The sequence below is a fragment of the Otolemur garnettii genome, unplaced genomic scaffold (genome assembly GCF_000181295.1).
Source record: "Otolemur garnettii isolate 467f Iridium unplaced genomic scaffold, OtoGar3 scaffold00002, whole genome shotgun sequence".
In the NCBI taxonomy this organism is placed as follows: domain Eukaryota; kingdom Metazoa; phylum Chordata; class Mammalia; order Primates; family Galagidae; genus Otolemur; species Otolemur garnettii.
This window is the reverse complement of record NW_003852397.1, coordinates 4,033,319-4,056,445: the sequence shown is the minus strand read 5'-3', so window position 1 is coordinate 4,056,445 and position 23,127 is coordinate 4,033,319. Positions and strand designations below refer to the sequence as shown.

General features: G+C 39.7%; 1 protein-coding gene and 1 non-coding gene across 2 annotated transcripts in view; one reads left to right on the top strand and one right to left on the bottom strand.

The window, feature by feature from the left end:
- The window catches only part of SOBP (sine oculis binding protein homolog), a 147,317-nt gene extending 124,383 nt beyond the window's left edge, over positions 1–22,934 (bottom strand). The window contains 3 exon segments of the mRNA XM_023513267.1: positions 7,877–8,062; positions 9,838–9,976; positions 22,839–22,934. Coding sequence (XP_023369035.1) covers positions 7,877–8,062; positions 9,838–9,976; positions 22,839–22,934 — 421 coding nt within the window.
- On the top strand, positions 15,118–15,224 carry LOC111725930. Its single transcript, XR_002773867.1, has one exon. It is a non-coding gene; the product is annotated as a U6 spliceosomal RNA (small nuclear RNA).
- Positions 22,935–23,127: the final 193 nt, after the last annotated feature.

The following is a 23,127-nucleotide window of genomic DNA, read 5'->3' as shown; positions in this document are numbered from 1 at the left end:
ATGCCATGGCACTCTCTACTCAGGGTGACAGCTTGGGACAACTGAACAAAAAAAAATAGCTGGGTGTTGTGGCAGGCATCTGTAGTACATCCCAGCTACTTGGGAGGCTGAGACAAGAGAACCAATCACTTAAACCTAAGAGTTTGAGGTTGCTGTGAGCTGTGAAGCCATGGCACTCTCTACTCAGGGTGACAGCTTGAGACTCTGTCTCAAAAAAAAGTTAAATCTATTATTTCAAGTCAATCACTTGCTCAAAGTAAAAATTAGCAATCATTAAAAGTTTTCCTGAGTAGCATAAATCTTCTATCAAACTTTTGGCTGCTGTAAGCACACATATATGTGAGTTTGCTTTTAGTCAATCAATTAACAAGTACATATTAAAGTATATTAAAATACACCCTTTCAAGTTTGGAAATTTGGTGAGCAATTAACCATTTAAGTCACAAAATCAGGATAAATTTAGGAAAATTACAGATCACCCAGGCTAAACACATCATTTTGCAGACAGGGAAACTAAGGCTCAGACAGGCTAATTTGTCCAAGACTATAAGCCAGTAAATAGCAGAGCTGGTATTAACCACACAGGTCTCCTGGTTCTCCCTCTCAGTCTTTTCACTCCATCATCCTACCATTCAAATTACACAGTCCATCTGACATTAAGAATGAGTGAACACACTTAAACTTTCCTCTTAGTTTCTTATATGTATAAAAAAACAATAAAACAGGACCTATATCAGAGTAGCTAATATTTTTAGGCTTCATTTTGGATCTTTTTATTGCTTTGAATTTCAAATGCCTATCTTCAAATGCCTACATTAAATTTCAGGTGTCATTTCTCCTCAACCGTACAAATAAAACAGTTCCTGATTATCTTCCTGTTACTCCACTTTAACCACCTTTGTATTCCTACCATGCACCTCCAAATGCAGCTAAACTTATATCATGCATTCCAAAAGGAAACTAGAATGATGCTCGGATTACACTACAACTACACTGAAAATTCTTGGTGCTCAAGGGCGATGATACATATTTGTATTGTTTCTTATAATGTAAGGAACATTCAGTACGTATTTAATTGACTGAGTGCTAACAGGGTGTTTTGGATGATCCAGTGGTTAAGAATATGAGTTAAGGAGACTTAATGCACAGATTCAAACATCAGCTCTGCCACTTATTACCTGTGTAACCCTCATCAAGTTGCTTAACTGAGGGTTTCAGTTTCCTCATCTGTAAAACGAGGTTAATAATGGCATCACATAGAGTTGTTGTGACAGTTAAACGAACTCTATTAGCACACTGCCTGGTCCATAATACATGCTCAAAAAAATAATAGCTGTGATGAGAATATATCATTACATTATTAACTACTCCTATTCCTATCAAAATGCCTCTTGTCCTTGCCCTAAGTGATTTGGAAAACAGGGTTCAATGAACCTCTTTTTTATTATTTTTTTTGGTAGAAATGTAACTAGAATATAAATAGAAAGTCACCCAAATCCCATTAAGTCGAGGTAATTTTATTGAATAATCATATTTTTAAAGTTAGGCAAATAAATAAAGTCCAAAGCAATTTTGATTAAATCCTGTTTGTTCAATGGCTATTTGGACTACATCATCATATGCAAGCCCCAGGAATATTGAATAACAGATAAAAACAAATAATGACCATAATGCAAACCATATTCAGATTCCCACTTCCCTGCAAGTACAATTCCATGTATGAATTGTAAGAGCCAAAAAAGTAACATGCTTATTAACTGCGGGTTAGTCAGCTCTTATACATAGAGCTTAGCAGATCACGTGAATGTTTCCATATTCTCAGTTAAACTAATGGTTCCTTAGAGCCCAGTTCTTACAACCCCGTAGGAATTTCAAGATTTGCCTGAAAAAATATATCATATTTCCATGACTATGACTGAACTGAAATTTGGAAAGCTCCCTGAAAGCAAACCATCCTGGAGAACAGGAAATGGTCATTGTTTTCAAAGAAAGGCAAGAAGTTTCTGCACACAGGAAATCAAGCTGGTCTTAGGAGACCAGTTTCATCCCACTTCACACAGACCCACGTGTGCCGTGTGGCTGGGCCCACCCTTTAGCTTCACACATGGGAACATGATGAAGAATAAGAAAAATGGCCCTTATCACCTGAGGTAAAAGACATTTGATTCAAGACCATGACAGAAGTACATCAAAAGAAGTATATCCCCTCTTTTTTTCGTGCTTCTATCATTTCATTTTAACATATTCAGAGATTTACAAGGATTCTGGACTTGGAATAGGCAAGTTGCAAGCCTCTAGAAAAACCAGTGAAAAGACTTAGATCTAAAAATGTGGTTTCCTAGATATACGGTGTTTTCTGCAACACAGAAGCTTTCTAGAAAAAGTTGCTTTATTCCATCTTTCCTTGTCAACAAGAACAATTACACTAATAGTTTTATTGATTGATTTTTCTTTTTTTTACTTCTTGGAAGCAAAATACTGTCATGGAGCAACCCTGAGACTGACGGTGGGGAGAAGTCTCAGTTTGGGTTCCAACTGGGCCACAGTCTACCCTGGTTACTTTGACCAGAAGTTGACAAGGTTGGGAGACCCATACATTGTAGAAGGCTGATGTCCAGACAATAGAACCGAGTATAACAACAAGTATTTTCACAGAGAATCACTACAGCTCAGTTCCCAGTCTGTGCCCAAAGCTCTTTATAAACACAACCTTCTTTGAATGAAGTCCCAAAGGGTTGAGACCATACTAAAATCACTAACAGGAGAAGAATTACAACAAGGTTACAAAGTAATTAACCTGAGCTATCTTTTAAAATTCCTGCTGATACCTTTTGCCATTTCAGACTCCATTCATAAGGTGATTTTTTTTTTTTTTTTTTTGAGACAGAGCCTCAAGCTGTCCCCCTGGGTAGAGTGCCGTGGCATTACAGCTCACAGCAACCTCCAACTCCTGGGCTCAAGCAAGTCTCCTGCCTCAGCCTCCCAAGTAGCTGGGACCACAGGTGCCTGCCACAACGCCCGGCTATTTTTTGGTTGCAGCCGTCATTGTTGTTTGGTGGGTCCGGGCTGGGGATTCGAACCTGCCACCTTAGGTGTATGTGGCTGGCGCCTTAGCCGGTTGAGCTATAGGCGCCGAGCCCATAAGGTGATTTTTAAAATTAGCAAAGAAGGTTTTCACATGTGCTCAGACTAAAAGAATAAAGGCATGTTTGCGTTAAAAAGACACAGTTGGCCAATATTTTTATTATTTTCTAATATTCTTGTAACAGTTTTTTAAATGGCTGCCCTTGATGGCAAAGCCTTATTCTGTTCACTCCCTAGAGCCTACAGAAAAGTCTGTGATTATTATTTAAGCATCCTGGTGATTCCCTTCACTACATGAAGAAAAGAAAAAAGCCAAAGCAAGGCTATTATCTTGTGTTTATAACACGTCTGTTACCATAGTAACGACTGTGATGTCACAAACTGTACACTAAGGGCCAGAGGCTGTCTCTGGGGTGGAAAGGGCAGCATAGCCTTGGAATACGGATGCAAACTCATGTCCAAAGCAGGTCAATGCTGTTGTAATCACCAAAACACGGGGAGCTCCCCTTCTCCAGAGAGAAGGGGGACAGGGCCAGAAGAGCAGTTCTTCAGGCCCAGAAGTAAGTTACACCCATGCTTCTTCATGCAGCTGTGCAAAAAGGGGTGGAAATCCAAGCAAAAGCAGTATGACCATGTTCCCAATCACAAATTCCACTGGGCCCACTGACTGCCAAGACGTGGATGAGATCCAGTGGAGAGCCTGTCCAAGCCCAGGAAACACACTTGGGAACTACTGCCTGACCAGATGGAGCCCTCTGGTACCCTCTAAAAGAGCAACTTGTCTCGTGGTGGCAAACACTTTAAAACCAAGCTAGCATTTCATCCCTACCAGGCCCTTCAGGTTCATAGACCCAGAGATTCTCAGGATTAGAGAAGAATTCATCAGGTCTCCCAAAAGAGACTTGTTTTGTTTGACTTTACAAAACAACCTTTCGCAGGAAAAAGTTGTATCTCTTGTCACTAGGGTATTTGGAAGTAATATAATCCATTAATAAGCATTATTATTCTATTATAATCTAGAGAAGTTTTTTAGGAATATGCTGAAAAGGCAACCATATATTAAAAAGAATATGGGACTGGGAGACAGATGACCTTAGTACTGGACTTTGCTAAAGTACTCTCATGCGACCTTGAGAAAGCCATTTAACCTATTTGATCTTCAGTTCTTTATTTAATACCTAACACACTATTTCCCAGAGTTATTATAAAGATAAAATTAAATAAAATAATGAATGTGAATGAATTTCATAATGTAAAGGATTTAACATAAATAAAAGGTATTATTATCATTAGCATTTTCACATAGCCAGTTTATAGAACAGGAATAATGAGAAGACTAACGTGGGAATCCGTGTCTTCCCTATCTTGAGGGGTGGACATTCACATGATACAGTCAACTCTAAATTATTCAGGAGCTGATTATTGAGGGGCATTTTGCTTCTCGACATTGTACTCCTTTGTTAGCTCCCTTCAGAAATTGCCGTGTTAACCCAGTAACAATGAGAAAATTGGCTCGGCACCTGTGGCTCAAGTGGCTAAGGCGCCAGCCACATACACCTAAGGTGGCGGGTTCGAATCCCCAGCCTGGCCCACCAAAACAACAATAATGGCTGCAACCAAAAAATGGCCAGGCGTTGTGGCTGGTGCCTGTAGTCCCAGCTACTTGGGAGGCTGAGGCAGGAGACTCGCTTGAGCCCAGGAGTTGGAGGTTGCTGTGAGTGTGATGCCATGGCACTCTAACCAGGGGGACAGCTTGAGGCTCCGTCTCAAAAAAAGAAAAAAAAAAAAAAGGAAAAAAAAAAAAACAATGAGAAAATTGACAGCAAGTGTACCTCAAGCTCGATTACCTTGAACATCAACTCGGGCAAAAGTTTTGGCAAAGGAAGAGTGGAAACAATTAGCTAGACAGAGAAGCTTTGGGATCATTTGTGGACTTTATCCATGGATAATTAAGAATGATAAAATCCTCGCCTTGCTTTACTATCAAGGAAGTAGTGATCAAGGTCAGACAGGTTGGAACAAATTCAGACAAAACACTAGCATTTTCTCAGTGAGCAACAAAAACAGCCTGTACTTGTCTTATGTATGTGAAGTAAGATTTGATTATTATTCCTTCATTCAACAAATACTCATGGGCCAAGGCTCATCACATACCCTGAAAACCCACTCTTTTTCTGCCCTTGTCACTGTCCCTTCCATACAATTTTACATAGAGCACATTGGCAAAGTCCACAGCCTGACCTTTTGAAATTCTATTCCCCTTCCTGTTATCATGAGACTTTGGCTAATCCTACCTTAGCACAAGAAGGAAACCACGGTCCCTGGGCCAAACCCTGCCTACAGCCTTTTTTATAAATAAAGTTTTATTGGAACATGGCCACAACCATTTGTTTATATATTCTATGGCTGTCTTCCTGCTATAACTGCAGAGTTCTGTAGTTGTGATAGAGGCAGTATGGCCCACACAGTCTAAAGTACTATCAGGCCATTTATAGAAAAGGTTTGCTGACCCCTGCCCTAGACAGTATGATTAAAACAAAAGTCATCTCTCCTAGAGGATTCTGCTTAGAGACTAATAGAATAAGCCCCTTAAAAGCAGATAACCTTCTGTATCTCTGTCTCATTACATAGAACCCTGGAGGAGGACAGAGTCAAGGTTTACAGCAAACTTAGAAAATTAAACATATCCTTCCCCTACATTTTATTTTCAACAGATGAACGCCTTGGAATTCCATGGAAGACAGTATAAAACCACTAGTGTTCAGTTACTCCGGCTTCTGACTCCTCAGAGTTTCTAGGTCTGATACTTCCAAGGCTCAATTTTTGGCCTCCATCCCTTTGCATATTTATTTCCTGATCTGATGTGGAATTAGAGTTAAATAGGAGCTGTGTGCTTGAATTCCACGTGGCTGGCTCAGCAGGAAACTCCAGGGCAGGTTTTTTGGCATGCCAAACTCATGTTAGCCTCAGCTATGCTAATTTCTAAAGCTGTTTGCTTTGCTCAAATAAATCTCTGAGACGAATTTGCATTTGGATGCACACCTTTTTATGCACAAATTATGTGCATGATAACTCCAGGACAGAATAAGGACTGAAAAAAAAGAAAAAGAGGTATGGTGTTTACTAAATGACCTTTGTGTGCCAGGCACTATGCAAAGGGTTTTACATACATTTTCTCATCTCATTTCCACAACAACCCCACGAGGCAGGACTAAGATCCCCATTTTACAGACGGGAAGACTAAAGGGAAAAGAGCTTATGTACTCATCCACGTTCCCAAAGCTCGTAACTGACGCAGCCTAGATGTGAACTCAATCTGTCTGAATCTGAACCCCAGATTCAGTCATGTTGCCTTATTGATACCCTCATCACCTCTTCTCACCTCAGCCACTGGACATACATTCAAACATGAACTCTACATTTCTAAAATCAGCCACTCTCCGCCTTTCTCCTAGTTGGCCTATGTAAAATGTCTTCAGTCCTGGGGAGATAAATTCCGGTCCCTCACAGAACAGCCAGCCGTTGGAGAATAGGGACATTGACAAAACAAACTTCACACGATACATCAATTGCTTTAGTAATTAGTAGACAAACACAATTACAAGTGATTTCGACAGGTAAATGGATTTTAATGACATATCTAAGGGCCTCTGTATGAAATGACACTTTCACTGATAAATTGCAGCAGCCCAGCAAAAGACCGGTGGCTATAACCATAAGGCATAAATGAGTTACACTTAGACTATAGTGTAAATATGTCTATAACATAAGCACAAGAACTCCATCTACAACATTTCTTCACTGTTTATGGGAACATAACCAAACACTTATTTTCCCTAATAAAAATACAAGCATTAGCTTTAATGTGTACGGCTGTTGAAACTCAGTGTTTGGGTGACACCTGTGGCCCAAAGGAGTAGGGCGCCGGCCCCACATGCCAGAGGTGGCAGGTTCAAACCCAGTGCCGGCCAAAAAGACTCAGTATTTATTGTTGTTCAATTCAATGTACAGAAAAACAACCAGTGTCACAATTAAGCATTCTAGCATAATTCCAACATTTTACAGCAAGCCAGACACAGTATTATTTAACTTCTCTCTCCATGTGAAATCTATTGGTGGCCTAGCTTGCAGTGTCACATAATGCTCAGCCCACTGCCATCTAGATCTACAATGCCACCTGATTTTCTGAAAATATAAAAGAACTGATTACACTTTCACACAAGTGAAATTCAGGTCTCTATTTTTTTTTCTTTTTAAAGCTTTCAAAGAGAACTTCCCAGGAAGTAGAAAGACCTCTGAGGAGAAGATGTGTAACCTAGGTTGTTTCTTGAATGGATTTAGAGGAAGCTATTTGAGGAATAAGCCTGTCAAGCCCTTTTACAAGAAAATCCAGAAGAGACCCAGCCTTCTTTATGCACCACCCAATTCAACCAGTTATTTTTTTATCTTACAAGCCTACCACTGTATGTGTATTTTATTTTTTTAATTATTTTATCCTTTACAAAATTTTAAACAGGTGAATTCAGTGAAGGAAAATAAATTTTTTTGGTAGCTGGTGGTAGAAAAGGTTATTATCAGTTGAAAGCCAATAGCCTAAGCAGGAATAAGGAATTTTCCTAATACAGCAGTAACCCTTAAACGATGTATGCACTAGTATTTCTTAATATGAAGTTCCTAAAACAATCTCTACCAAAGTTAAGTTCAGCATCTAATAATCATTCATAAAACAGTTAAAACAACCTTCTATAAATCGCTAACGTTGAAATTATTGAAAACCCCAGTTGTGACTTACCTGCTGGTGGCTTTATGAAAGGTGGTGGAATTAAAGGTACAATAATGGGCACATTGCCATGATCCTTTGACCCTGCAGGTGAGTCACTGAGTCCATTTCCAGTGGCAAGCCCTGAATAGCCTGTGCTTATATTGTATGGTGAAATAACACTGTCCTCAGGTAGTTTTGGTTTTGGCAAAGAATTTTCTGTAAAAAAAAATAATAATAATAACATACTAAATATGACATAGGACTTTTTCAATAGACTTTTGTTTTTCAAGAAAAAATGGCCATATAACAAAACAAATTTTTCCTCGCAGATCTTTAAACAATTTACCAAAACGTCACCATCCTTCCCGGACCTTTTTAGTCTTATTATCATAAATTTCCAAAGGGCCCCTTTATAATTTGGTCCACTATGATAGCTAATATCCCAGTTGAATCATGGTGATGAATTTTAGCACTGTAAAATCCCATAGACAATTGGGAGGCAATTAACCTTTTCCACGTACCAAGTGATATACAGCAATCACTCTCTGGCTACCACGGGAAAGCCTAAAACATGCCCCCTCGCATTGTAACTCGGTCTCCCTGTCCTATAAACTGGGACCATATAATCAAATGAACGGACAAGAAGGAGACAGATCATTGGGAAGAAAACCCATGTTTCACCAGGTGTTGATAATACCCATTAAAAATTAACAAAAATGAAGAAAACTGCAATGATAGGAACGTCCTGCATTTTATCCTTGCATGTAAACAAAAAATTAAAAAAGAAACCTCAACCATAGAAAACAACTTTTTCCTTCTTATAGTATATCCTGGCATTCTCTCTTTCCATGTTCCCCAGAGCCAGAGATTATTACCTAGGCCAAGTATTATACGAGCTATTAGTTTATAGAACATAAACTCATGACTTCCATTTTTCACTTACAGTGAAATTGATGATACTATCTCCATAACATGATGTGTACAATTTCACAGCAAGCTTAACATAAAATTTGTCATGTACATTCAATTCCACATGCCTGCAGGACAGCTCATTTACATTTCCTTGCTTGGCATTTAAGAAAGGAAAACACTGTCTTAAAAGACTAGCAATAAAATGTTTGAACAGGTAGTTTATGCCAGTAGATTTTGAATGCAACGCAAATACTGATCAAATTGCCAGTGATGATGCACAATTTGTTTCACCCACATTTTATTAAAATTCCCCAAATGGGTTTCTTCTTCATATGCACCTCCTCTTTTCTTTGATAAGCAAACTCTCATTCCAAATGGAGGTTCATAAATTCAGTATTCAAATAGGCTTCCCCCATGAGATAGTTGGTGCTGCAACCCACTAGTAGAATCAGTATTAATTCAGCTCTGCCAAGCCTCTGTAATTTTCCCTCTTAAGCTGGGCTTTGATGAAAATTCTGATAGAATAATAAGAACCTAATCATCTACTACTCTCTTACTCCTCTTCTTACCCTATTCAACGGTGTGGGGGCAGGAGAAGAGTGAGAACTTTAAACACAAAAATAGAGCTTCTATATTGAATTCACACCCAAAAAAATAAAGGAAGGAGAATTACCAAACTAACAGTGAATTTTCTTGCAGACTGAAAATCGAAACCTAATATTTCACTTAACAGACAGCCCCCGTCCCCAAGGAATGATGATATAGTAAAGGGATCAGGAAACTAAAAGTTAGCAACCCTTGTCCCTTTCTTTACATTTGTGGGCAGGACCACAGCTCATAAGGTCTCTAGCTCTTATCTGGTTCTCCCATTGGTGGAAGAGATTAATCTGTGTTTATTTTTGTTTTACATCATGCTTTTATAGTGTGAGCAATTCTGCTTATAGGAAAGCATTGCTGGGGATGTATGTTTAAATCAGCCATGGGCATAATCAACAAAGAGTCCCAAAGCAACTCAATTCTAGCAGGTTGAGATAGTTAATCCTTCTTTGCACGAACAAAGGGACATTAAATGTCATTACCTTTGAGAACAGAAATGTGCTGCCGGCTCTCCCCATCTGTAGGGTAGCTCCTGAATTCAATATCTTCACCATCTTTTAATTCAACCTTATCATAGCCATACCAGCCAAGGAGTTCATTCATGGTGTTTTCTGCAAAATTCTGAAAGAGAAGCATAGGCTCCTACTTATTCCTATAATCAATAACTATTTGAAAAGAATGCATAAATTGAATCCCGTTTGCTCCACTCGACTTAATGTCCACGCTGATCCACTTCCCCTAGAGTAGTGTTCATTTCCAAAACACGTTCAAAAACTGTAATGCTTTTAAATCTCAGGATGACACATCCGATTATGACAGGCCTTCAGACATTTGTAATTTAAAGATCATAAGAAGAAAGGGATTTGTTAGTTTTGCTTCTGAATAGGAAAGGAAGTCATATTTTAGTATATTCTTCTGCAAAGTCTGTATCCCAAACTAGCATAAAAATATTGAGAGGTAAATCACAAAAGCAGCTAAGAAAAGATTTTCAAAATGAAAACAACCAACCTTTTGTGGTTCAGATTAATTTAAATTAGAATTGCTTTCCGATTCAGGAGTTGTCTCTTTTTTTTGTTGCAGTTTTTGGCCAGGGCCAGGTTAAGAACCCACCACTTCTGGCATATGGGGCTGGCACCCTACTCCTTGAGCCACAGGCACCGCCCTTAGGTGTTGTCTCTGAACAAGACTCTTATCTCAGATAAAGCAAAATCTCAACATTTCTCAAATGTCAAACCTATGCCATACAGAAAACTGAATAGGTTACAAGGGTCTTCCTTTTTAATTTCCCTTTTGCAAAAGTATTTTTAAAAAATAAGGCATAATTTGCTTTATAAATTGTTATTAGTACAGATTCTTTCTCCATGAAATTAAAGGTCACTATAATTGTCTTCTGGCAAGTAACATAAAGTACCAAATAACTTTAAGGTTACATAAGCCTAGATTTTGGAAAATGTACGAAACCACCTTATGAACTACAAATCAATATATATGTGTGTATATATATATATATATATACACAAATAATATATATATGTGGCATTGTGACTGTTATTATAGATACTGTACTTTGAAAATAATGAGTATAATTGGACAGATTTAATTCCCTTTATCAAGGGACTATTTTTTATTTACTTATAAGCGCTAGATCTGAATACAAAATGTGAGACTTTGTGTGTCAATGAACTCAATGCTTGTGTATACCTCAAACATCTCTATCTGGCAGGGCACAATGAGCCTCCTAGACAGAGCTAGAAAAACTATATATTCTAACCTTCTTTGTGGCTCAACGAATCTTTTATTATTCTCCTTACAAGCTGTCATTTCTGAATTACGCTGGGATGTATAATTTATATTCCTGAAACAAAGCACCAAGGCTAAGCCAGCGTGTGCTGAGCCTCAACATGTGAGTTCCATGTTTTCTTGAATTTCATGACTTTAAATTTCAGCAGGGGTTGCATAAAAAATAAAAGATATTACACTACTGACTCCACAAAAGCAAACCTGGCATTTCAAACTACCCACAGGATGCTAGAATTTTTGCTTTAGTACCCACTTACGCTCTGAACTCCAGCTGGGTCAATCTGTGATGGTATAGTGCACTAGCAATGAAAAAAAAATCTAGCCAGATTGATGCAGTCTTACCATCCACAAGGCCAACAGTCAGCCATATTAAGCTTTAGCGAGGCATTTATTCTCTCCGATGGCTGATTGTGTCCACATTAAATAGACATTCTTTTCATGAATGCACAGAGATGATATGATCGATACGAATAATAAGCTCAGCAACTTCAGGAATACCACTGAGGAGGACTGGGCTAAATGCTGCTCTACTCAATCAAAAGAGATCCCTTAATGAGACATCAGTCTCCCCTAACATCTAATTTCTTTCACCGAGCAAAGTGTCTGATTCAAGAATGACAGTCCCTGGGCATACAAATCAAGGTCCTACATCAGTGGTCTGGCAGCAGAAATCTCCAAGGATGAGGCTTACACCTTGAATCAAAAAACCAATTCCCAACAGCATTAACAGCCAAGTCCAAGTCATCCTATTGGTTGGTGTGCTGTTTGCCCCAATCTCCAAGGGAACTATGCCAACAAAACAGAGTATCTTTTGCATAGTAACTTCTGGATACCACATCCAGGTTTGTAGATCATGCACATCTGGGTGCCACTTTCTCTGGGTTAACTTCTGAAGTCAAACAAAGGCTACAGATGTATAATTCATGGGGTGACCTCCAGCCCAGGATATAGATTTGTTTGTTTTAGTACAGCTGCAAATCCATTCTGTCTCTGAAAATCAATCCCAGAGGTGAAATCCAGAAGTTTTAGACATTTAGGTAAAAACTGCAACCTTAACTGGATTATTAACACCAAATTCATACTATTTGAGTATCTTAACTGCATCCATTTAGTTTATGGTTTCTGCTGAAAATTCAGCGGCTTCATGGAACAATCAATATGAACTTGATGTATTCCATAATTTTTGAGTTACTATAAATGTCAGGGAAAATAAACTCTAAAATATTCCCTTTCTTGTCGTGGAAAATAAAAATAAACACCTTAATGTTAGATGACTGCAAAAGCAGAAAACAAAAGGTCTGTAAAGCCTCAAGCTATAAATCTTCAACCTTTCATGAAAGGAGGAGCAAGATGAAGGAGAAAACAAACACCAAAGTTTTTGTAGTTTAGCTACAATCATAGACTATTACTGTATTACCCCAAGGAACCCTAAGGAACAAAGAACTTAAATTTTTTAATTTCTAGGCAAAGTTTGGTGCTAGATATCACATGGGTTCATTATGTGGTAAATCAAAGCAAATGAAATAGATTTTTGCATTTATCATCCAAGAAACATATTATATTATGGCCTATGAGGTTTTCCAAGTCTTCCTGGTAGGACGTTCTGTTATTTTTTTCAGCTTTTTTTCACATTATTATCCTTTTAAAAATAATTTTCTATTAAAAAAGTTATTCTTTTCTTGTGTAAGTGTCTCATTTCTTAGATGTGTATTTTTTAAAAGGTGGTAAAAGGTAGTAAGAGTTAAAATGCAGAGAGAGTTTTGAGGTAGGAATGTTCAGTAATAAAACAAGCTACTGTAACAAGGGAAGTTATGAAATTTGCTTCCCCCCAAACCATCACCCGACATTTCTCCTGGGAGACTTAGGAAAGGAAACTGAAGTTGGGTCTCTTAAAACTCTCAGTTAGTTTTAGGATTCTGAAAAATCAAAGAGCTTCTACTCATATGAGAAATAAAATACCTTTTTAAAAGGAGTTTCACAATTATAGTGATCACAGATCATGAATTTTACTAAGTCACAATTTCAAATGTTTTATCATTATTCCCATAAACCATCGATATGTGCCAGAATATTTTCGCATCTGAACCACATTTTGCAGACTGCTCTTGCCCTTGGAAGTAACACAAAAATCCTCTTTCATACCATGCAGTCCAATTTGGGTTTGGAAAATAGGTCACTATAATTATAATGATAATGTCTAACACTCTTATAGCACTTTATAGTGTTTCCACATCCTTTAATTCTCTTGTTCCTTTCAATAACCCCTATGTGTTAGGTATTTGATTTCCACAATAAACTTTTGGTGAACTAATGTACCATCCTCATTTTACAGAGAAAATTAGAGTATCTAGCCGGTAAAAGACGGGCATAAAAGATCACCCAGTAAAGGCAGAACTAAAATACAAACCTTCTAATTCTTATACCAGGTCTCTTAGTATTATAAATTCTATACAGTCCAATGTGTCAGCAATTCCAAAGAAGCTACCTCCCTGGGCCATTCAAAGAGTCGCTAAGAAATCATACCACGAGATGTCAATATCATATATGCTGAGGTTTCTAACCAGGGCATAGCTACCTATGTTGGGACTTCACTTGCTTTCAAATTTGAACATTGATCTCTATTCTCCTTAATTACTTGTATTGTTGGAACAGTCGTGCTTAAAATTCACAATTAAAATAGAATCTTTTCATTTTATAGCGTCTTGACATCACATCTGATTCTAATCACTTTGTACCCCTAATACCTAATTTCCTGACCTCTTCCTTTCCCTCCCCCAAGTCCCTTCTCTCACCTCCAAGACTCCTAAGGAAAAAAAGACAATCCCACTATTTAGTCTGAAAGCATGACCTCTTTCTTAAAATTTAAAAACTATGAGAAGGTCACAGAAAGATAACTGGAAAGAACATTTTACTATTTCCTCACTACTCCTGAGTTTTTCCTATGCCAGCAAAATCATTTTTGTTGGATCTTAATTCCCAGGACATTCAGTTGACACCCTCCTTAGGCAACCAGAAGTACTATTCAAATGTCAAAGTTCAGTTTAAAATTTTTTTTTTTTTTTTGAGACAAAGCCTCAAGCTGTCCCCCTGGGTAGAATGCTGTGGCATCACAGCTCACAGCAACCTCCAACTCCTGGGCTCAAGTGAGTCTCCTGCCTCTGCGTCACAAGTAGCTGGGATCACAGGCACCCACCACAATGCCTGGCTATTTTTTTTGGTTGCAGCCATCATTGTTGTTTGGCGGGCCCAGGCTGGATTCGAACCTGCCACCTTAGGTGTATGTGGCTGGTGCCTTAGCCACTTGAGCCACAGGCGCCAAGTCTAGTCTAAATTTTTTATATATATTTTTCATTAGTCAACCTAAATAATTTTGATTTGAACATTTTACCAGGTAAGTAATAAAAAGTTGACTTCAAGAGACTTTGAAAATAGTAGTAATTATAAATTCTAAAAATATCTCTGAAACACAAGTACTTCAAGATAGTCACAAAGAACTGATAATTTTACTTATATTGAAAACACCAAACAGACTTTAAAACATAGGGAGGCATCACTGCTTTTTTTCACATCAGGCCTTGCATGCGTTTTCAAGTTGTATCCTACCCAAGAGAGCAGGAAATATTCAAGGAGCTCCCAATCATTCCCCCAAATGAGGGAAAGCCATGCCTTCCCCCAACCCACAAACATATTTCTCATTTTCACTCCAAGTCCCAGTTCTGGTAAGTTATGTCATCTATTCCAAACACACTCTAAGTTACTTGAAGGCAGAAACATTTTATTTCGTTTTATGCCTCACCTAGCACAATGCCTTGTCCTTAGAATGCACTCAGTAAGTGTGCTAATACATTTGGATACATTCACAATTTTTTTAGAATGTATAAATACAGAGAAATGATCAAACGAAAGTCAGGAATACCTGATTCTAAAAATAAATATGTAAAAGTTTTAAAAGTTTAATATGTGTGCTCGCTTCAGCAGCACATATAGTAAAATTGGGAAGATACAGAGAGGAAGAGCATGGCCCCTGCGCAAGGATGACACGCGAATTCATGAAGCGTTCCGTATTTAAAAAAATATATAATACGTAGTGCCAGTGAGCACCCTCATACTTGTGGGAATTTACATTGGTACGGCTTTTAGAAAGAGTAATTTGACTCTAAACACTAAAAGCCCTAAAATTTTTACATACCCTTGGACTCAGCAATTTTATTTCTAGGTATTTTGGGAACTATCCGAGGGAAACAGGTACAGAACTATGTATGTTCAGGAATGTTTATCTCACTGTTCTTTTCTTAGAAACAAACTAAATGCCAAACAAGAATTTGGTTAAATAGGTGATAGTTTAGTAGTATAATGGAATACTATTTTGCCACTAAAATATATGCTATAGATAAATGTTTACTGCCATGAAAAACTATTAACAGCATATTAAGCCTTAAAAGAAAGTATGAGATCACTTTTGTTTTTCATAAAAACTATATATCACACATAGGAAAGGGCATGAAGAAACATATCAAAATATTGACAGTAATTGTGTTGCTGGGAAAATTATAGGCTTTGACTTTCTTTTTGATTATTTTTGTTTACTATTTTTATCATGTCCATGTATTATTTTTATTAAAATACAATTATTATTATTATTATTATTATTTTTTAGAGACAGAGTCTCATTTTATCACCCTCGGTACAGTGCTGTGGCATCACAACTCACAGCAACCTCCAATTCCTGGGCTTAGGTGATTCTCTTGCTTCAGCCTCCTGAGTAGCTGGGACCACAGGCACCCACAATGCCTGGCTATTTTTTTGTTTTGCAGTTTGGCCGGGGCCAGGTTCGAACCCGCCACTCTCAATATATGGGGCCAGCACCCAACCCACCGAGCTGCAGGTGCCGCCCATAAAATACAACTATTTTTAATTAGAAATTAACACATAGTCTCTTTCACAGACAATACCGTCAGGCATAGTCACAGTTCTAATGACAATAAAAAAGATCTGTCAGTTACATTACTTAACTTCAAAACATTCTGACACACATTATCCAAGAAAGTGGAGCGCACAAGAAATACTTTCAAAGGGAAAGGAAACTCCCAATCCTAACCAATTTATAAGGCAGGAAAAAAAATGCTAGTATTGCTGATAGTTAAGGTTACAAATAATAGAACGATGGTTATTTTTGGAAAATAGTTTATCTGCCTTCCCATCTCCATGTGTTCCAACTGACTCCTGGGGTAGATTTCTATTAAGCTTGGTTGAACTTGCTGATAGAGATAAAGAAATGGAATCTGCAAAAGAGAGACAGAGTCTTGTTTAAGTTCCAGAGTGAAATGGGAATTGAACTTGGTTAGAAGTCAGTTTCTAGCTCTATTCCCAGGCTGGCACAGGGGTTGGTCTAAGTTGTCTCTCTTAACACAGACACAGTGTATCAGTTTTATTTTATGGTTTTGCCAAGCAAAAGGTAGAAGGAAAAATTAAATAACATAAAAGAAATATTTGAAGAGCCCTTTATAGATTACAAAGCATTTCCACATTCATGATGCCACTGGATGATATGGTGTAGTGAGAACGAACCACTCCCTACGGATGACCCTTTATAGGGTCATCAACATGCATGAAATAATATGAGTGGCTGGACACCCACTCTTCATACAGACTATACATTGAGCCCTGCTGCTTTTATCTAAACTAGAGCTTTCTAGGTTGAAATCCTTTGAGGATGGTCTCTGTACTCCATTTTAGTTCACATTGCAGCCTCGTTCTCAGCCACAACACAATGATCTTTAATGCAAAGCACACATCATAACATCAACTCACAACTTTGACTTGGAACAAGCCAGAGAAGAAAGTCTTGTTAACTTATTGATATATTCTAAATTGTACGGCAATACAGTTGGCATATGAAACCAAAATCGTGTGGTTGTACATATGAAATCTACGGTATTTTATTGTTTTGTTGTGTCATACAGCAGATAATCACATCCTGTGTTGATGTCTGCTGCCAGGACATCAAATGTCCCAAAAGGGTCAAGCAAATGCTGTGAAATTGTGAATACTGGCCCTCAGGCTAACATTGTGGCAGGCATGGCAGGTGTACAGCTGTGTGCAGCTGTGTCCTTTCACAGCTGCAGAACTGACTGAAAAATCACCAAGACTTGTTACATTGTTTTCCTGTCTGGGCCAAAGCCATTGGCCTTAAAGCAGTAGAGTTCCACAGGCCTCTGGTTATATAAGAGATATTAACACCCATCAGTCTACAGATCCTAAAATATACATTCCGTGAATCTCACGTACCACATGCTTTCATGTCTGTTTACATGTTTCAGTTAGCATGATGAAAAACAAAATACTCTCGTTTTTTTTTTCTTCTTCTTCTATCCTGTAATATCTCCTCTCTTTTAGGAAAATACTCGATCATCTTATTAGCTTGAGAGTGCAAGTGTGGCTGACTTCCCATTCCACAGGAGGAAGTTTTAGACTTCATGATTTCTCTACTTCACCTTCTACTATGCCTAATAATTTTTTTAAATATGAAAACTCAATAAATAAAAGAGACATTTTCCCTCAGAAGATATAAAGACCAAAAAACACTCCACTCGCCCTAACCAGAGACTATCCTCTTGTGGAACTCTCCTTTTTAAAGAGGCTCTTCTGCTCACTAATAGTTGCCCTTTTTTGAGGTGCTGGTTTGGACTTTCCTTTAAAAATTCTGTTACCTCTTGGTTTCTATAAGTCTGTCTTTCACACAAGACGAGAGGGGCTTGGCTTCTCAGAGCAGTGCTTGGCAAGCACGGAGGCAGGAAACGCAGAAGGGAACGAGTCTGTCAGACTCATTTTCTTCTAGTTCAAATGTTTATTTCAGATTTGGGAGGAAGTGGAGTGGTTCCTTTCCATTTCCTCGTCTCTGGAACCTGCGAGTTGTATAAGGCTTGGAGAATGGCGCTGTACCACACTTCATACCAGTTCCCAGATGGAGAAAGAGACTCTTCCCAGAACCACCCCCCAAACTTTAACACAGCATAAGGCATAGCTGTGCAAGCCCTCTCGGGATCGATGGGCTTAGACTAGAACCTTGCGGAGGGCAACTGAGAGCAAAGCTGAGGTCTCAAGAACATCTTACACCTGCTCCCAAGGGGCAAGGGCTGTATCTCCCGTGACATTAGTCTCCAGCCCTGCCACGTGGCACACCTGAGGCCACTGCTCAGCAAAGGAGGTCTGACGTGATTTGGGAATGCCACAGCAGGATCTGGTCACAAGCCCACTATCTAAGTTCCTTGGACTTATTCCTTCTGACCCCAGGGTAGAGTTTCAGCAGCAAAAAAAAAATACATATACCTGTTTTAGTAATGAGCTGATTTCAACCTTAAACATATTGACTATTTGAATCCACACCCTGATCTCTTTCTTTTTTTAAAGAAAAAAAGTCAAGCTATTTATCTTATTAGCTCAGCTTTGCAACTTGCTTTATTGTCGATGCTATTGACTCAGGTCATTTTTAATGCTACATGGAGACCATCAGAAACCAAACTAGAAAACCTTGCGGTAAGTTCACTACTAAATTCTAACAGATGTGCCTGACTCAAACTGTAGGCATCAAGACTGAAGCATAATTTTAGGTACAAATTACTTACTGAGAATATTTATAGATAGAAAACTTCTTCAGCAAAGGAGATACCCTATGACATTTAACACAGATTATCCTACAATTTAGCAATTGATGAAGAAGTCAAACATTGTAAGCGTATTAATTATGGTCTGTTTAGGGAAGCTTCCAGGATGGAGTGCTAATCACATTGGTTTTGTCAGAGTTTTAAGAGATAAAAATCTGACTCCTTATCTCTACTTATAGTTTGGATTTTTATAGTTGTATTAGTGCTTGAAAGCTGCTGATGGAAAAAGATCTATGGGCACAAAATATATATCCTCAAGTACAACAATATTTACCTTTCACAAATATTTACACCTATATGCCTATTAGTACAAACTAGTTTTTATATTATATCTACCATGTTCAACATGAACTTCTAAAACTACTTAACCCTTCTATATGTCAGAGTTTCCTGCTGACATTCATTTATTATGATATATGCGAGCTAACAGTATATCAGAGACATATTACATTAGATACAATCACAATATCCACCTTAGAAGCTACACGTAGTCAAAATATAAATTGCACTGCCATCGGATTTTTTTTAATCCTCCTTATCAATAACTAATTACATGTGATATACTACTTTTAAGTACAGTAAGATAACCAGCCTTTTTAATCAGGAAAAAAACAGAATAAGGGAAGAAGAAAAGGAAAAATTAAAAAAAAAAAAACATTATAAAGGTCATAGTGAGACAAACATTTCTTCTCGGAGGTATTTTCACTGAAGTTCACTGTAAGCAAGCTATGCCAAGTCATGTACTTTTCACACACAAAATTATATTGTATCAAATTTAAATTTGTTACAACTGCCATGTACATTAAACTAGCGATAAGGAAAATGTAACTCAATATCTGATCTAGTGAAACAGCAACCAACATTAGCTCTCAGCCACAGGAAGACAATCTCCCATGCCATTACTGGTGTCAGCTAAACCTCAGCCAGTTTGTCTTCTCCAGCCATTTTTAAAGAAATATGTGACTATCTTCATTAGGAAACCTTGAAGGGAGTCTCTGTGATGAGGCAAGTTTGTTGCTCATCTTCAGTGCCCTGCATTTGCTGTACTTAAAATAGACACTGTACCAATGTCCTTTCTATTACCCTAAGGGGAAAAAAAAAATCACATACACACCAGTCCTTTTTCTTTCAGCTCACAGAGAAGCAACTCAATCCAACCAGTGTTGAAACCTGAGTAGGTCACTGTACACCACGATAAAATTCCCTAATCCCTGAGCCAAATCTCCCTAAGGGGGGCCTCCTCCTGACCCTCCACTTCCCAGGCTGACTTTTCCATTTGCTCTCTCCTCTTTCCCCCTTTCATTTCCCCTACCTTCAAGCCTTGATATGTGATCCCAAGTAGGGGCTCAGGTTTCCGTTTTTACAGCTTAGGCCACGCTAGCTGTATACATTCCTTTCTTTCTGCCGGGCAGTGATTACTTACCAGGGCTTAGTTTACACTGGTCCAGATGAAAGCCGTTCAGATGAAGGCAAACACAGCCAGGCAGCTCCAGCAGCACCGATATGAAGCTGCACAAGGCCACATTGTGTTCTCGGTGACATTTTGTTGCACACATTTTTATACAGGGCAACCAACTTGTTATGTTACTCCATACTTCACGTTCAGGGAGATGAAGGAGTAATAATGTCATGAGGTTTGGGGAGGGGGTTTGCTGATGTGGTTATTAATATTAAAAGCAGAAAAATGTTAATGAGTTCAAAATAACCCTTCCACGGTTTGATTTTGAGAAGCCACTTTTTAAATGAGGATCTTTGGCACTATAATATTAGAGGAATACCCACTAAACAATTCCACTAGACTTGCTGGCATGGTGTACATGAACATGGTGGAAAATTTCAGTCAAGGGTCTCTTACATTGTTCCAACCGGAGAGAGAGGATACTAATCCTTATGCAATTGAATTATTTGCTGCGTAAAACTTATTTAACGCTACTCTGGGCTGAAATGATGGGGATTAAAACTTCCAAAAGTAGGTGGTGTTTTGGGGGAAAAAAATAACATTTTAAAAAGAGGAAATTCTGTGCACCAAGGTTAATTCCATACTTAGTCCTGCAGCATCGGCTAAAATTGTGTAATTTTTCCCCTTCACACAATGTTGTTTTTGTTTCTTCCTCACCAGTTCAGACAAACATCTGTTATACTGTAGAAGGACAACTATCTCCCAAACCACGGAGTGCGCCTGCAGCCAAAGTCAACAACGCGAGCCCCAAGCATTGAGCACAGTCAGCCTTTATATCCAGCCGGGATAACATTTCACATGTTTTGATTAAAATTAGCTAATTTGTAATTCTAGAACCTATGAAACTTAAAAGCTGCCATCCATATAGATCACATTAGGCAGCATGTTAAAGGGCCCAAGCACACTATGATTTCCTAGTGGCCTTCACCTCTCTCCTCTTCCCCCACCCTCAATCTAAAATGAAATGGAAAAGTAATCTGGAAATGCAAGACAGGAGGGAAGGATAAGTGGGGAAGACTGGTTATTACAGACTGTTTGACTTCCACCCCCATTGAAAGACAACAACTTCTTCTGGTCTTTTTAAAAAGAAAAAATCCTATCCTTGGAATCAGCCGTGGTTTCCATCACAAGAAAGAGCATTGATTTCCAAGGCAAATCCTTCTTAACTCTGCACTGGACTGATGGTGCACCGTATGCTTCCAAGCAGTAAGTTCCTCACACAGAAATAAAAGCCCTGATTCCAGAACTTAGATTGCTACTGGCATTTTGGGGAGGAAGGTAAAGCTGAACCCATGCACCTAGGTAGACAAATATATTACATATTGATGTGTATCCCCTATGTCTCCCTCTAAGCCCGGGCTTCACACTGGCACTCTCATCGAATATGCTTGTCCTAATGAAGACAACGTCAAAGCGCGATAAATTTGACTTAGTTGCACACCATTTTCAAAATATGTCTTTTAAATACAAACTCAACCCAAACTGCCCAAGTCACCTGGCAGTACTAAGGATTCTACGCAGGAGATGGGGATACAAATCTGCTGCCTTTTTATGTTAACTCACAAAAAGAAAAATTGATAAATAAAATAATTTTTTTTAATCAGGAGAGCCTCGTGAAATCAACACAGAATAAAACCCCTGCCTAAGCAAAAGCCACAACTTCATGGAAAATAGGAGGGTGGGGGGTGACGATGGGGTCCGGAGCCGAGCGGTGTTCTCGTGCAATCGCGCTACCGCGAACAGCTGGAGCGCCAGGCTGCTGCGCTCGCCACCTCTGGAGCACCGCTGGCCTGGCAGGGAGCCCGGCCTCGCCGAGAGGACTCCAGGCTGGCCTTTCTGAACAATGGGCAGGCGCCCAGCGAAGGCCGCCCCTCAGACAGCTCTCGTTCAGCGGGGCTTCGCCGGGGTCTGCTCAGCTGGGAAGTGAGACCGGCAGAGGCGACCCGGAGGCGGAGGCAGCAGAGCGAGAGGAGCGGGCGGGGGCGGGCGAGGCGAGCGGGCAGTCAGGACGCTACCCAGACCCGCGCCAGACCCACGCCTCGCCAGGCACTGACAGCCTCTTTACACCGTCGCAGCGGACTACCAGGGGTTGAGGGGAGACCAGGATCCAGGAGCAGAGGGATGAACTGGGAAGAGGGCTAGAATCGAGCTCTCCCCGGCGTGCCTCGACCGGGTGGCTCCTAACTTTGGAGGGATCCGAAGGACGATTCTCAAAGAAGAAGGAAAAAAACTACCCCGCCCGTTGGGAAGCCTCTTCATCATGCCCACCGCCGCCTAAGCCCCCGGTGCCCTCCCCCTGAAACGCGCCTGTGCCAACCTGGGGTTTGTAAGGTTAAATAGTATGTGGTCTTCCCCCCATAATCAAATCTGAGGCTGGCAAATTTCGGGGATGCGGACCGCGAGTTGGCCTCTGCCTTACACCTGGAGGAGGAGCTGAGACGTCCTGGGCATGCTACAGAAACTGACAAGCGCGCCCCTGTACCCCCAAATCCATACGACTGCCCAAAAGGAGCCGGCGGAAGAAAGCTCCGTCTCCCCTGCCCCTGAAGTCCAAAAATACCTTCATTTCCTCATTGATCTCCCTTTTCACTGGGTGAGCCGGTTTCCTGCTCCTTTTATTTTCCGGAGGTCTCCCTTCTTTCTCCATTTCTGCCATGTTTTTGTGTCTGGTTTCTGAGGAGATGAAATGGCTGCTGCCGCCGCCGGCGGTGGCGGTGGCGGTGGTGGCGGTGGTGGCGGTGGCGGAGGTGGTGCTGATGGTGGCGAAGCTGGCGGAGGTAGCGGTGCTGGCGGGGCCGGGGCTGGGAGGGGGGAGGGAAGGCAGGCGCCGGAGAAGCGGGGTCTCTTCT